This window comes from Panthera onca (assembly GCF_046562875.1).
Source record: "Panthera onca isolate mPanOnc1 chromosome E1 unlocalized genomic scaffold, mPanOnc1 haplotype 2 h2.Chr16_ul_11, whole genome shotgun sequence".
Lineage (NCBI taxonomy): Eukaryota > Metazoa > Chordata > Mammalia > Carnivora > Felidae > Panthera > Panthera onca.
In genome coordinates, this window is record NW_027675810.1 from 338,187 (window position 1) to 352,378 (window position 14,192).

The following is a 14,192-nucleotide window of genomic DNA, read 5'->3' on the forward strand; positions in this document are numbered from 1 at the left end:
AGAGGAAGAAAAATTAATTAAATAAAAAATAAAAATTAAAAAATTGAAGACAAAATATCAAATGAAGGAAGATAGATCCTATATGTGTTTTGGTCTGCTTCTTAAAAGAAGCTTGATAGAATAGAAGCAAGAAGGGGGAAGAAAAGGGGGAAAAAAGGTAAGAAAATTTATATAATAAAATTAAAGAAAATGAAATGGAAGAAAGTATTTTTAAAAATAAAGAATAAGGTATAAAAAATAAAAATAAAATTTTCTCTTTCTGTATCCAAGAAAGAGGAAAAACAGAAAACAATTTAAGCAAAAACAGAAGGAAAGAAAATGAAGAAATAAATGAACCATCAAGTGGAATGAAACCTGAATGAAGTTATATCCAGTTTCCCCTAGAACTGGAACTACGAAGTCTTCTTTAGACCGTACACTAAACAGGTGGAGTGACTTGTGCTGGTCTTCTAGGAGATGTGCCTGGAAGCGCAGTTGGGTGGGGCTTGGTGTAACGGTCTGTTCTCCACTAGGTGGCGCTGCTTAGCTTGCTGGGGTGGATCAGTGTGGTGAGCATGTGCGTGCAAGGGAGAGGTGGCTTCGCCCAGCTCCCTAGTCTCTGGCATAGGAACTTTGTGCTTTCGCTGACACAATCAAGCACCCCTCCTTTGTCTCAGGCCTTCCTCGACTCCCTGTCCCTACCCGGTCTGTGTCCAAGCTGTCCACCTGCCAGGTGGCACCTCCCTCTAGAGTTTATCTCAGATGGAGCTGTGTTTCAAAACCCCAGACACTTGAGAGACCCCTGAGGCTGGGACCCGTGCCAACTCTGGGGAGAGTCTTGCTGAGCAATGGCCAGGTGCTGACTTGCCCCAGAAGACATTTGTGCGATCGTGCAGTGGCAGAGGGTCAGGGATTACGGCAAACCACAACACACAGCCGGTTCCAGGTTTCATCGTACTCTGACGTCCAATACCAGCAAACGTGGCTGCTCTCTGGGGTCTGACGGGACTTTTGCCCATGGGGAGGCCATATGGCCTCTACCAAATGCACCCCAAGTAGGAGAACTGCTTCTCCTTATTGGCACAAGGACCCGTCAAACCCCACTACCTGCCCCTGGGGATTTGCCCTACTTCCTCACCAGAGCACCACCAGGCACTGACCTCCAGAACTTCAGGCTCTGTGCTCCACTGTTTATAGAATCCTGGTGGTACTGACACCCTCTCCTTTCTTCCCATCAATAGATTTGGGGGGGGCAGATTTCTTGTTCAGTCCCCTGAGAGTGTTTTCACTCTTTCTCTTTCTCTCCAGCTACTTTCAGGGAAGTGTTGTTCTTCCATGATCGTGATGGACCGCGCTCTCTTCCTCTCTTTTCTCTGTCCTCTCTCAGCAAAAACAGCTCCCTACCCTCCGTGGCTTTTCTCTCCCCCAGTCCACCTCTCCACACTGTGTACCTGCTGAGTTCTGTGGCTCAAGTTATGCAGATTGTTGTGTTGATCCTCAGCTCAGTTTCCTAGGTGCTTGACGTGGTTTGCTGCTGATCTAGCTGCGCTTCAGGGATGAGGCAAGCTCAGGGTCCCCATGCTGCTCCACTGTCTTAACTCCCACCAAAACAAATCACTGACACAGACAATACCAGAGATGAATCTAAAACACATATGCTGAGTAAAAGGAGCTGTGGCAGAACATATGTTTCAAGGATGGCTGAGACATAGATTTCCCGCCCCACACGATCTTATTACAGTGTGACTGATACATCTCCCACCAAAAGCTTAGACTGAATCTGGGCAGGGTCTTGTGATTGCTTCAGTAACAGCATTTGGTGGAAGGGAGGCTCTGTGACTTCTGTGACTTCACTGGGCTACAGATTTAGAGGAGAACTGTTTTAAGTTGCTTGCAATAGACTTTTCCCCATAGGACCCATGTGAAGGTGAGACACAGACAAACACTGAGATGGCGGCCATGTAGTGCAGGGATACTCTGGCCATATTAACAAAGAAAAGTAACAACAACATTACAGATAGCCACAGCTATACTAAGTACCCTTTTTATAAATACTGATGTCACGCATTAGCAAATGTGGCCAAAGAGCTCAATTGTAATTTGAGCAATACCTATCAATTCTCCCTTACTCTGTAGGGAAAAAAAGGTAAGGTTGAGTGAAAAAGTCAAGTTATCTTGAAATCTTTCTCTAGTGTGCGTGTGAAACCAGCGACAGACAGGATGCGTTCTTTCTTTGGACCTGAGTTTTTTTCCCCAAGCTTTTCAGAATGCCTTCTTGATGTCAAACAAGCATTTTGAATGATTGTTATAAATAGGCTTACAAAAGTAGTTTTTCTGGAGTGTTCAGTGGCATCCAAAATGCTCACCATTAACTGGCAGATTTTGCATTATGTCTTTAAGCTCCTTTTCAGTGAGGTCCATGCCCATAGCTCCCAAAACTTCATCCACTTTACTGGAATCAATCTTCCCTCCTTATGGAAAAAGAAGTATACAGGTAACAGTTAATGTCCCTAAAATGTGGGATAAACCCTCACCTCCAGAGGATTATGGTTATCATGTTCCTCCAAAAAACCAAAGCCTGATGAGATCTTTACAGGAGGACAGAGTCAATAATAAGAGTTTGAGTTTGAGTTTATTGTTTTAATTTTAATCTTAATATAAGCACGCCCAGTATAAAAACTGAAAGGTGACAGAATGACTTCTCAGAGAATTCTAGTAGGGTGATAACAATTCCAGCTTTTCTAACCACTATTGTCTCATTTTGATTGTGTTCGTTTTTACAATTAATGTCTAGTTATGTTAAGGCATGCTGTTTTTCCATTACCATTTAAAATTTTTTAAAATTTAAGTAAAAAGTAAATCAGTATCAGTGAAAATATTAATAGTAGTACAAATAGTGTGTGGATTTGGTAGAAATCATGAAGGTGGTATTCGGAACCTTGCTTAGACATGACCTTTTTCCTGGCCTGCTCCCTGTCTATCTATTCAGTCCCATGTTCTTTCAGTTTCTTGGAGACTTTCTAGCACTCTCTTGCTCTCTTGGTCTAAATGTCAGATTAGTAGTCTTTTGTTGCTGAATAAACTAACTGAAGAGGTGCTAATTTTCCCTTTACTTTTGCTATGTTTCCTGGGCTCTGATAATTTCTACTTCTGTCAAAGTTTGAAAAATCCCGAGAAAGCATAGGAATTCTTTCCAAGTTACAACATAAAAGATGATCTCCTAAAGAACACGATCATCCACAAAAGAAACAAAAGTATATAATAATGTGTTAAGTGGCAGAGTTGACAATTTAATCACAAGGAATTAGTCTAAATGCCAAACGTGATGATCTCAGACTCATTTGTGTTTTGTTAAGTTTCTCCCTTACCTTTAAGAAACTTTATACCATCCAGCAACCTTCTTCGATAGACCTTTCCATCTGTAAGGAAAAGGACTATTCAGATCACAGAAGAGCAATGTGGAATTTCATTACTGTCTAGTAAGAAATCAGCAATTTCAGTAAGACATCTTTTGTGAACTGCCTTAGAAATTTTCTGATTTAGTGGCAAATAATGAAATTGTAAGGGATGGGGATACTGACATTCTGCCATCCTGAAAAATATCTTTTACTTTTCTTTTGTGATATTTTCATTTTCCCCTATTAGATCACTCCTTTCTCTTTTTCTCATTTATTCTGGATTAAATTTTACATCTCTTGATAGACTCAAAAGTTATAAGTAATATAACTGAATCCTGATGATAGGAGCCACGATGATACAACGGTTACTTCTCAAACTAAAGATAAATTTGGCACAGAGAAAATTTTAACATATAATAGTCATTTAAAATTATGTAACATGAATCATGAAATTATTTCTGACAAGCAATAAGATAGAGACAATTTTACAAGTTTTCACAAGTTAACAATACACTTCCCTGTATGACTACATTTTTTTTTAAATACTCACTATCAACTGGCAGATTTTTCACCAGTTGTGAGAGTTCTTTATCTGTGAGTTCTATTCCCATGTTTCCTAGAACTGTTTCCATGTCATTGACATCAATTTCCTCTCCTTTAAAAGGACAGAAATGGTAACATGTGAGATTTTAAAGAACCATCTAATTATTCTAAATAATAATGAAATCTCTTATTACTGTTTAATTATTAGCACCAACTACTCAATACATAATAAAGTCAAATGAGTCCTGTTTGACTGTAGTTATGGTAAAATATTAAAGTGTTTATTTCCATAACTTTAGTAATAATAGAGACAAAATAACAGAGTGCATAGTAATGCATTTCATAATATTCTGTTGTGGGAGATTACTAGTAGGTAATAAAACTTTAGTCTCTTTTTATTGCACTAATGTTTTTAGTAAAAATCTGGAAAAAATGAGATTATAGGGCCTAACAAAATATGGCACTATGTTTTGTTGTTAAAGCATCGACAAACCGGAGAAAGACAAATACTTTCTGATTTCAGTCTATGTGGAATTTAAGAAACAAAACAGATGAACACAGGGGAAGGAGAAAAAAAAGGGAGAGGGAGGCAAACTCTTAACTATAGAGAACAAACTGAGGGTTGATGGAGAACGAACTGAGGTGGGCAAGGGATGGGCTAAATGGGTGATGGGTATTAAGGGGGGCACTTGTTATAATGAGCACTGGGTGTTACATAAGTGATGAATCACTAAATTCTACTCCTGAAACCAATATTACACTATATGATAACTAACTAGAATTTAAAGAAAAACTTAAAAAAAAAAAAGAAAACCCTGAAAAACCAAAGTCCAGGAAATCAGTTTATTAAAAATTATGCCTAATTTATTTACTATTATTTTTAATGCTTATTTATTTTGAGAGAGAGTAAGCAGGGGAGGGGCAGAGAGAAAGGGACAGAGAGAATCCCAAGCAGGCTCCGTGCAGAGCCAGATGCGGGGCTTGATCTCACGAACCGTGAGATCATGACCTGAACCAAAATCAAGAGTCAGACACTTAACTGACCGAGCTACCCAGGTGCCCCAAAATATCATAATTTAAAAGGAATATAAAGTAACAGGGAAGAATATGTGTAAAGAATCAGAATCATATGTATTTGGTAACTTTTTCCTCACCTGTAACATCCTCTACTTTTTCCATAAGTTTTTGCAGATCAACTTTCTTAGAGCCTGTAAGACAAAGTTTAATCAGAGAAGAATAATAACATGGACTCAGAAAAAAGATACATAGGACAGGAGGTTTTTTTTTTTTAATCTAAGATTTTTTTTTTTAAATCTAAGATTTAACCAATCTAAGATTGGTTCCAGAAGATGACCAAGGAAAATAATTCATTAGCAATGAGGACCAAGATTTAATAATAAATAATGAAAAAAAAAAAAAGATCTTAAATGGTTTCATTAAATAATAAAGATGAAAACTGTCAAAGTTTATTTCACCTAATATTTAAGAAAATTCACATTATAACTATTCCATGATTCTTAGAAGAAACAATGAATTCAATGCCGACTGTTTCAAGTGTGTTGGGATGTGATTTTTTTCTGAGCAAATTAGGTTATTGTACTCCACAGCTTTTGAACTTTGAAATGAGACGTATAAAAATAACCTTTACCAAAAGATTGATTTTGTTCCAAGAGGTCCTTTAAAATCTTTTGAGATTGAAAACACTGTATGTTGAATGTCCTATCATATTATTCATGTACATATTATTCATGTACAATTTTTCTTCTTCAATTATTAAATGTTCTAACTCTGCCAGGCCCACATTCGTTAGTGGCTTTGTGTGATTTGAGTAATCCTTCAATCTTACTTTCCTCACTTTTTAAAATTATGTATCTCTCAGTATTCGTTAGGATTGTTATCTTGTGTTACCACATGTTGATGCAATGGGCAGGTAGAGACCAATGTTAAGCAGTGAGGGATATTTGATAGGAACTAGTTACTTAAGTGGTCAATTTAGTGATCCGCTGAACCTAATTGGTAGATAAAAAAACAGCCAAAATCCTGTCATTTTACCACACCATTTGTATACATCTTTTTAAAAAAATTTTTAGTGTTTATTTATTTTTGAGAGAGAGAGACACACACACACACACAGAATGTGAGCAGGGGAGGGGCAGAAAGAGAGACAGACACAGCATCCGAAGCCGGCTCCAGGCTCTGAGCTGTCAGCACAGAGCCTGATGCAGGGCTCAAACTCACAAACCGTGAGATCATGACCTGAGCCGAAGTTGGACGCTTAACCAACTGAGCCACCCAGGCACCCCATGTATTCATCTTAAATTAAAAACAAAATAAATTAAGCTTAAAAAAGTAGAATTTAAAACATACTTTGTGTAACAGGCTAAAAAAAAAAGAGCGTTTAAGAAAAGGTAAATGTCCCTTCTTTTACCTCTCCTCAGCTTCAGTACCTCTCCTCACTATTACTAACAGTTTTGTGTATAGCCTTCCAGAACTTTCTTATGTTTATAAAGTGTATTACATATATTTTTTAAAAATTGTAATACTACACATATTTTTCTGTTAACTTTCTTTGTTATAGTGACCAGAAAAGAAAGCATCTCAATATCTATGAATAGAGAAATGAGGAATGGCTGAATAATTACATTTCATTTACATTTGTAAATAAAAAAGGCAGATGTTACCACTTTACACTGACAGATTCCTCAGAATGTGCCAATCTACACAGGCTCCTCTTTACACAGGACATACTGCATTATTAAGATTTGACACACGGAGCTTTCTCCTGAAGGCACAGATAGGTGTGTGGCATTTCTAGGTTTTAGTTTTGAGAACCCTGTGTCAATGACAGGTGCACTTAGTGGCTGTCAAATCTTCATATTCTTTTATAAGCGAATAAGCCATCCGGCTCAATGGTCAGAACACAGAGAGGACTGTATTTGGCAGGTACACACAACGGCCTTGGCACTGAGGAGTGGAGCCTCTCATGGATGATGTTCTGCACCACGGTGTGAATGGCAGTGATATACGGATCAGCAAAAACAAACAAATAAACAAACAAAAACCACATTGCAGATCCTATTTTTGTAAAACCAGACAACAAAAATCCCTCCCCTTCTCACTAGCATCCACCCCTAGTCCAAGATGTATAAAGAAATAGATGAGAGGTTTTAAAGCAACAAAAATGAACAGCCTTTGGGGCACCTGGGTGGCTCAGTCGGTTAAGCATCACCTTCAGCTCAGGTCATGATCTCACGGTTCCTGGGCATTGGGCTCTGTGCTGACAGCTTGGAGCCTGGAACCTGCTTCGAGTTGTGTGTCTCCCTCTCTGCCCCTCCCCTACTCACATTCTGTCTGGCTCTCTCTCAAAAATAAATAAACATTAACAAAAAAAACACTAAAAAAAAAGAACAGCCTTTTTACCCCCTGAGTTCTTCTGCAAGCTATTCGAATGTCTTCAGGCAACAAATAATTTAAACTTTTGAAACAGTCAAAATTAATCCTGCAAGCACATCTGTTTAAAATCACAGTGTTTTCTATAATGCTCACCACGCAGAAGATCCTTTAACAGATTCAGTTCCTTTTCTGTCAGCTTGACCTCCATAGCTTCTAAAACAGGGTCCAGGTTATTTACATCAATCTTCCCTCCTTGAAAACATGAAAAGGAAAGAAAAAATGGAATGAATACAAAATATTTAGAAAAATTCATGAACGTATATTATTATCTTCAACTAACAGACATTAATGTTTTCCCCCTTTCCCCCAGTTTTATCTTATTTAAAAATTTTTTTTAATGTTTATTCATTTTTGAGAGGCAGAGAGAGACAGAGCATGGGCAGGGAAGGGGCAGAGAGAGGGAGACACAGAATCTGAAGTAGGCTCCTGGCTGTGAGCTGTCAGCACAGAGCCCGACGCGGGGCTCAAACTCACGAACTGCGAGATCATGACCTGAGCCGAAGTCCATCGCTCAACCCCTGAGCCACCCAGGCGCCCCTCCCCCAGTTTTATTGAATAATTGACATATGACAGTGTATAAGTTTAAGGTGTACAATATATGTATATATATACACTGCAAAATGATTACCACAATAAGTTTAGTTAACACATCTGTCATCTCACATAGTTACATTTTTGGTTGTGTGTATGGTGAGAACTTTTAAATTTACTCTTTTAGCAATTTCCAAAAATATGATAGTGTTGTTAATTATAGTCAACGTGCCTTACATTATATCTCCAGAACTTACCCCTCTTATAGCTGGAAGTTTGCATCCTTTTGACTACCTTCACCTATTCCTCTCCCCAACCCCCTGCCTCTGGCAGCTACTGATCAGGTCTCTGTTTCTATGAGTTTGGTTTCTTAGATTCCACCCATAGGAGGTATCATATAGTATTTGTTTTCTTCTGTCTGACTTATTTCACTTAGCATAATGCCCTCAAGTTTCATCCTTGTTGAAAATGGCAGGCTTTCCTTGTTTTCTGCGGTCAAATAATATTCTATTATGTATTATGTATGTACATATTTATATATATTTATTCTATTTTCTTCATTCATCTGTCAAGAGACATGTTGTGTCTTTGTCTTGGGTATTGCAGATAATGCTGCAATGAACATGGGGGTGCAAATATCTCTTTAAGATAGTAATAGTTGGTGCTGTTACATGAATATACTGCTAAAAGAGAATGACTTCACAATCTAGCATAACTGCTAAAATTTTCAAGCAAAGAACAAAACTACAATATATATGTACAACTCTTTACAAGCTGAGTTACAATTTAAAGAGTTAAAAGCAGGGGCACCTGGGCGGCTCGTTGGTTGAGCGTCCAACTTCAGCTCAGGTCATGATCTCATGGTTTGTGAGTTCGAGCCCCACGTTGGGCTCTGTGCTGACAGCTCAGAGCCTGGAGCCTGCTTTTGGGTTCTGTGTCTCCCTCTCTCTCTGCTCCCTCCCGCCCCCACTCGCACTCTGTCTCTCTCGGTCTCTCTCTTAAAAATAAAAAAGCATTAAAAAATTAAAAAAAAATAAAGAGTTAAAAGCAGAGTTAGAATTAGAATTTGTTTCCTCAAACGTTAAACATACAGGCCCAGGAAAAAGTTAGGTGGGGCAGGGCTGAGCAAGTGTAACTAAAGAGCAATAACCAGTAATCTCCACCAAGAAGGAGAGATTATAGTCCTTTCCTAAACTCTTACTCTGAGATTGTTTTGTCTGCTTCTGCTCACATTTTGGAGTAAGTCCCAAACCTTCTTCCTTTCTCCTTCCCACCTTCCTCCCTTGCACACGCTTGCCTGCCGTCCTTCCTTCCTTCCTTCCTTCCTTCCTTCCTTCCTTCCTTCCTTTCCTTCCATCTTTATTTCTGTTCATATAATTGTTTCTTCAGAGAAAGCTTCAAAAACACAATGCGGGGGCGCCTGGGTGGCACAGTCGGTTAAGCCTCCGACTTCAGCCAGGTCACGATCTCGCGGTCTGTGAGTTCGAGCCCCGCGTCAGGCTCTGGGCCGATGGCTCGGAGCCTGGAGCCTGTTTCCGATTCTGTGTCTCCCTCTCTCTCTGCCCCTCCCCCATTCATGCTCTGTCTCTCTCTGTCCCAAAAATAAATTAAAAAAAACGTTGAAAAAAAAAAAAACACAATGCAGTAGAGAACTTTTCATCTAAGATAAAGTAAGGATTACTACCAGCAAAAACATAGATGTGGTACAAGAAGCAAAATAAGGTGTTATATTCTAGTGATATAAATTTAATGCTTAAGGATATTTCATATGCCTCATCTTTGTGCTTCTTACTCACTTTTATTATACTTCACATCCTTCAGCAACCTGCTTTGAAACACCTTTCCGTGGGCTGTAAGAAAAAGTACAATTCAGATCTCCAGAAAACCAAAACATTACAAATTATATGATTGTAGAAAGATACATTTCAATGATTTGCTTTAAAAATGCATCTATTTTATAGTTATACGATATGGACATTTAAAAATATAAATGTTTGTGGTGCCTGAGTGGCTCAGTCGGTTAAGGATCTGACTCTTGATTTGGGCTCAGGTCATGATCTCAGTCATCAGACTGAACCCCATGTCAGGCTCTGTGCTGACTGTGGAGCCTGCTTGAGATTCTCTCTCTCTCTCTCTCTCTCTCTCTCTCTCTCTCTCTCTCTCTCTCCCTCTACCCCTGCCCTGCTCGTGTGCTCTAGATAGATAGATAGATAGATAGATAGATAGATGTTTTCCACAGTGACAAACTTACCCATTCTTTGGAATTAGAGACATTTATTAAACTCTCCCATGGTGCAATTCTAAAAAATACATTAAAATATTTCTTCCTTTTTATTCTACTGATGTCCTCTTTCTCCTTCATTATGTTTCCTTGCTCTTATTGCAAAACTGATACCAATCTGAGAGGATAGTATTAATCACTCAGATTACTATATGGCAATGTAGCGATGAATCTCAGATTGTGTTCCAAGAGGTACTGAAAGAATTTCTTTTCAAGTCAGAAGTGCCTTTATCTATTAATTTATGGCATTTTAAGACAAAACTGTACTACTCAAAGATTGAGAATGGCTCGCACTGACCCATAAAGTCAGGTTTCCTGGAAGGCATGGTGGCATTTATGTGGCATTTATTTACCATCAAGGGGCAGTGTTTTCCTCAGTTGCTTGGCCTCCTCGTCTGTAAGCTCAATCCCCATGTCTTTTAGAGTATTTTGTAGGTCCCTGGAATCAACCTTTTCTCCTTTGAAAAGACAGAATAGTTACAGGTTAAACTATTAACGGACAATCTTATTATTTAACATGGTCTAAACATTTACTTTTGCTGCTCTAGTCCTTTCTCTGATACCAGAATGAAAAGGAAAGATGGAGTGAAAGATTTGCTACTAAAAAGAGTCAAATGCTAAATAAAAAAATAGAATTTGTCCCTCAGTATTAGCAAATGGGATGTATCCCTAACACTGGGAATGATATCACATAGTACAGAAGCAAATCTGGTCATATAATTATCCAGAAATAAGGTCAAGAGACGGTTAGTATGATACAAGACACAATTAACAAAGTATGACATATTTTACTTTACTTTGTTAAAACTATGTAATTAGCTGTTGGTAATGGACTTTTATTTCTAAAGCTCCACCCTGCTTTTGCTGTGATCATCTAGGTTTGGGTCTATAAATAAGAGCCAGGCACTTTTACTGAAAAAAAAGCATCAAAGAATATATGACTTACAATGAAGAAATAGTCCTTTTGTTTTACTTATAAACCCAGATAATGTTAGATTAAGATGTTGATCAGTAGATGCACATATTTATCAAAATGAATACTGAAAGTATGTGAATCTGTAAAGCAGTAGTAGAATTTTGAGAAAATGCTATTAAAATTTTTAGTGTCAATCACAATTTGTTGCAAATCATTTATAACAAATTCTTGCCTGTAAAAGCTTTCACTTCATCCTTCAAAGTTTTCAGAGCAACTGTATTATCAACTGTAACCAAAAAAAACATAACTTGAAGCTCATAAAGTGATATAAAATAGCGTAAGAACGCTCTCCTCCCCTTCAGATTATAACAGCCTTTTGTTACTGGGCATTTTGTTATGCACTTTAAATAGCCATTCAACAAACATTTACTCAGAATATGCTTCAGTATAGAACAGAAGAAAAGATTTAAAATATTAAAAATATACTTATTTAAAAAATGTAAATTTGACTTTCTATTTCATAAAATATCAACTCTTGAATTTGATAACAAAAAGATGAGATTCAAAAGCGGCCATTTTGTAAAGGCAAACTTTGTTGTCCTCAGAACTTCGCAGACTCTTCTAGTAGCCACGCCACCTGTGTCCAAATACTACATTCTCAACTTCTTTGTCAGTGTTCTTGTCCCATCTACAATCTGGACCTCTTCTGCGTAGAAAGTTCCCTCGTTCCATTCCTTTCATTGCTAACGGTACATAACACTGAAAGCTCAAAATCCAATGGTATCTCACGTGCTCACCACTGACTGGCAGGTTTTCTTTCAGATCTTCAAGTTCCTGGTCTGTGAGCTTGATTCCCATGTCACCTAGAACGGTTTCCAGGTTTTTGATGTCAACTTTCCCTTAATCAGAAAGAGAAAGGCTCGTGAGGGAAATTTAGTGAGTCTAAAAAAGTTATTTTTAGATTATTTTTTTAAGAGAGTAAGGGTCTTCCTACCAAGACTTGAAGCTAAAATTTTGTTACCAAAACACGAATACCACAAAGCCCGACTCTGGACAAATATTTATAATAAGGAGCACAGTAACAGAATCAACATGGCATTTAAGGTTAATGGTAAAATATAGTTAGTGTTCTAATGGGAATTTAGGTTTATAGTGACTTTGTGCTCACCTGTAATAGCTTTCATTCCTTCCATCACGTCATGCAGATCAACATTCCCGTTTGCTACAGAAGTCCAAAAGAGACATGTAATCAATGACATGAGCTCAGAAAAAGATACACTTTGTTTATAGAGTATAATAAAGTCCAGCTAAATCTGTCTCACAACATAATTTTAATTGATACTCCTTTAAATCGAAGATCAAGATAAATAGATCCTGAATGCTATCTTTGGCACTCACCATCAACTTGTAGGTCTCCTGACAATCCAGCAAGTTCCTCGTCTGTGAGCCCCATTCCCATATTTCCCAAACTAGTATGGAGGTAATTCTTTTTAATCTTCCCATCTTAGGAAAGAGACAGTAAAGCGACATTTGAAAAAAAAAAGTTGTATAATAGTAAAATGTAAAAATGTTTTTTAGGAAAACTATTATTAACTTTAATGAACACATACTATTAAAACAAAAGAAACAAAAGATAAAATATATTTCATGCCTCTGTTATTATTACACTTTGACAAGGCTGAAATCCCAAATAGACTTTTCCACTTAAAGACTCAAATAGAAAGTCAATGGAGTCAGAACTGTATTTCCTTTAGTCTATTCTTGTGGACAAGCCTACAAAGTAAAACAAGGTTAAGGTGCTGGAACAAACAGAACTGCAGACCACTAACTGAATTACTCTGCATAAAAAGTAGGGTTATGTTTTGACTTATTAGTTATTATTGTAGCTGACCATTGCTTTTCAATAACAACCAGGGTTTTTTGTTTGTTTTTGCCAGGGTTGGTTTTTCTTCCTGAGAAAAAGTTGAAAAAAATCTAAGAAGACAGTGGACTTCCTGCCAAGAGAAAGTATATATTAACAGCAGGTAAGATGTAGTTATGCTGGAAGAATTATAATTAAAAGCTTAGATAGGGCCAAGATTCATCCTTGGATGGTGTATCTGGAGACCTAGATAACATGCCTTATAATTTTGTTTTTTACTTACTTTTGAGAGACTTCATAGCCTTCAGTAGTCTATTACGATATAACTTTCCATTGGCTGTAAGAAAAGTCATAATTCATGTAATGGTAGAATGAATACGAGTTTCACAAAAATAGCATGAACTGAATAATTTCAGAAGCAGAAAATGCAGTCTTGTATCAACATACAAAAATCAACTGTATTGCTATAGAGTTGCAACAAGCAAATGAAAACTTAAGAAAGCAATTTCATTTACAAGAGCATGAAAAGCATAAAATGCCTAAGAATAATTTTAACAAGAGGAGTATTGTGAAGATGGCGGCGTAGGAGGACGCGGGGCTCACAGCGCGTCCTGCCGATCACTTAGATTCCACCTACACCTGCCTAAAGAACCCAGAAAACCGCCAGAGGATTAGCAGAAGGGAGTCTCCGGAGTCAAGCGCAGACTAGAGGCCCACGGAAGAGGGTAGGAAGGGCGGCGAGGCGGTGCGCGCTCCACGGACTGGCGGGAGGGAGCCGGGGCGGAGGGGCGGCTCGCCGGCCAAGCGGAGCCCCCGAGTCTGGCTGGCAAAAGCGGAGGGGCCGGACAGACTGTGTTCCGACAGCAAGCGCGACTTAGCGTCTGGGAGGTCAGAAGTTAACAGCTCTGCTCGGAAAGCGGGAAGGCTGGAGGACAAAGGGAGGGAGAGCTGCTGAGCCCCCGGACGGCAGAGCTCAGCTTGGCGGGGAACAAAGGCGCTCGCCAGCGCCATCTCCCCCGCCCATCCCCCAGCCAAAATCCCAAAGGGAACCAGTTCCTGCCAGGGAACTTGCTCGCTCCGCGCAAACACCCAACTCTGTGCTTCTGCGGAGCCAAACCTCCGGCAGCGGATCTGACTCCCTCCCGCTGCCACAGGGCTCCTCCTGAAGTGGATCACCTAAGGAGAAGCGAGCTAAGCCTGCCCCTCCAGCCCCCGTGCACCTTGCCTACC

General features: G+C 38.8%; 2 protein-coding genes across 2 annotated transcripts in view; both read right to left on the bottom strand.

Annotated features, from left to right (window-relative positions):
- Nucleotides 1–10,645, bottom strand: part of LOC144615215 (uncharacterized) — a 37,302-nt gene extending 26,657 nt beyond the window's left edge. The window contains exons 1-7 of the mRNA XM_078442080.1: nt 10,539–10,645; nt 9,701–9,754; nt 7,467–7,565; nt 5,075–5,128; nt 3,928–4,032; nt 3,348–3,398; nt 2,346–2,450 (exon numbers count right to left, since the gene is read on the bottom strand). Of these exons, the coding sequence (XP_078298206.1) occupies nt 2,346–2,450; nt 3,348–3,398; nt 3,928–4,032; nt 5,075–5,128; nt 7,467–7,565; nt 9,701–9,754; nt 10,539–10,599 (529 nt within the window). The 5' untranslated portion in view covers nt 10,600–10,645. The remainder of the gene's footprint in view (nt 1–2,345; nt 2,451–3,347; nt 3,399–3,927; nt 4,033–5,074; nt 5,129–7,466; nt 7,566–9,700; nt 9,755–10,538) is intronic.
- Nucleotides 10,646–11,316: 671 nt separating this feature from the next.
- Nucleotides 11,317–14,192, bottom strand: part of LOC144615214 (uncharacterized) — a 104,373-nt gene continuing 101,497 nt past the window's right edge. Inside the window, exons 8-12 of the mRNA XM_081794733.1 lie at nt 13,246–13,299; nt 12,500–12,604; nt 12,270–12,323; nt 11,899–12,000; nt 11,317–11,387 (exon numbers count right to left, since the gene is read on the bottom strand). Of these exons, the coding sequence (XP_081650859.1) occupies nt 11,317–11,387; nt 11,899–12,000; nt 12,270–12,323; nt 12,500–12,604; nt 13,246–13,299 (386 nt within the window). The remainder of the gene's footprint in view (nt 11,388–11,898; nt 12,001–12,269; nt 12,324–12,499; nt 12,605–13,245; nt 13,300–14,192) is intronic.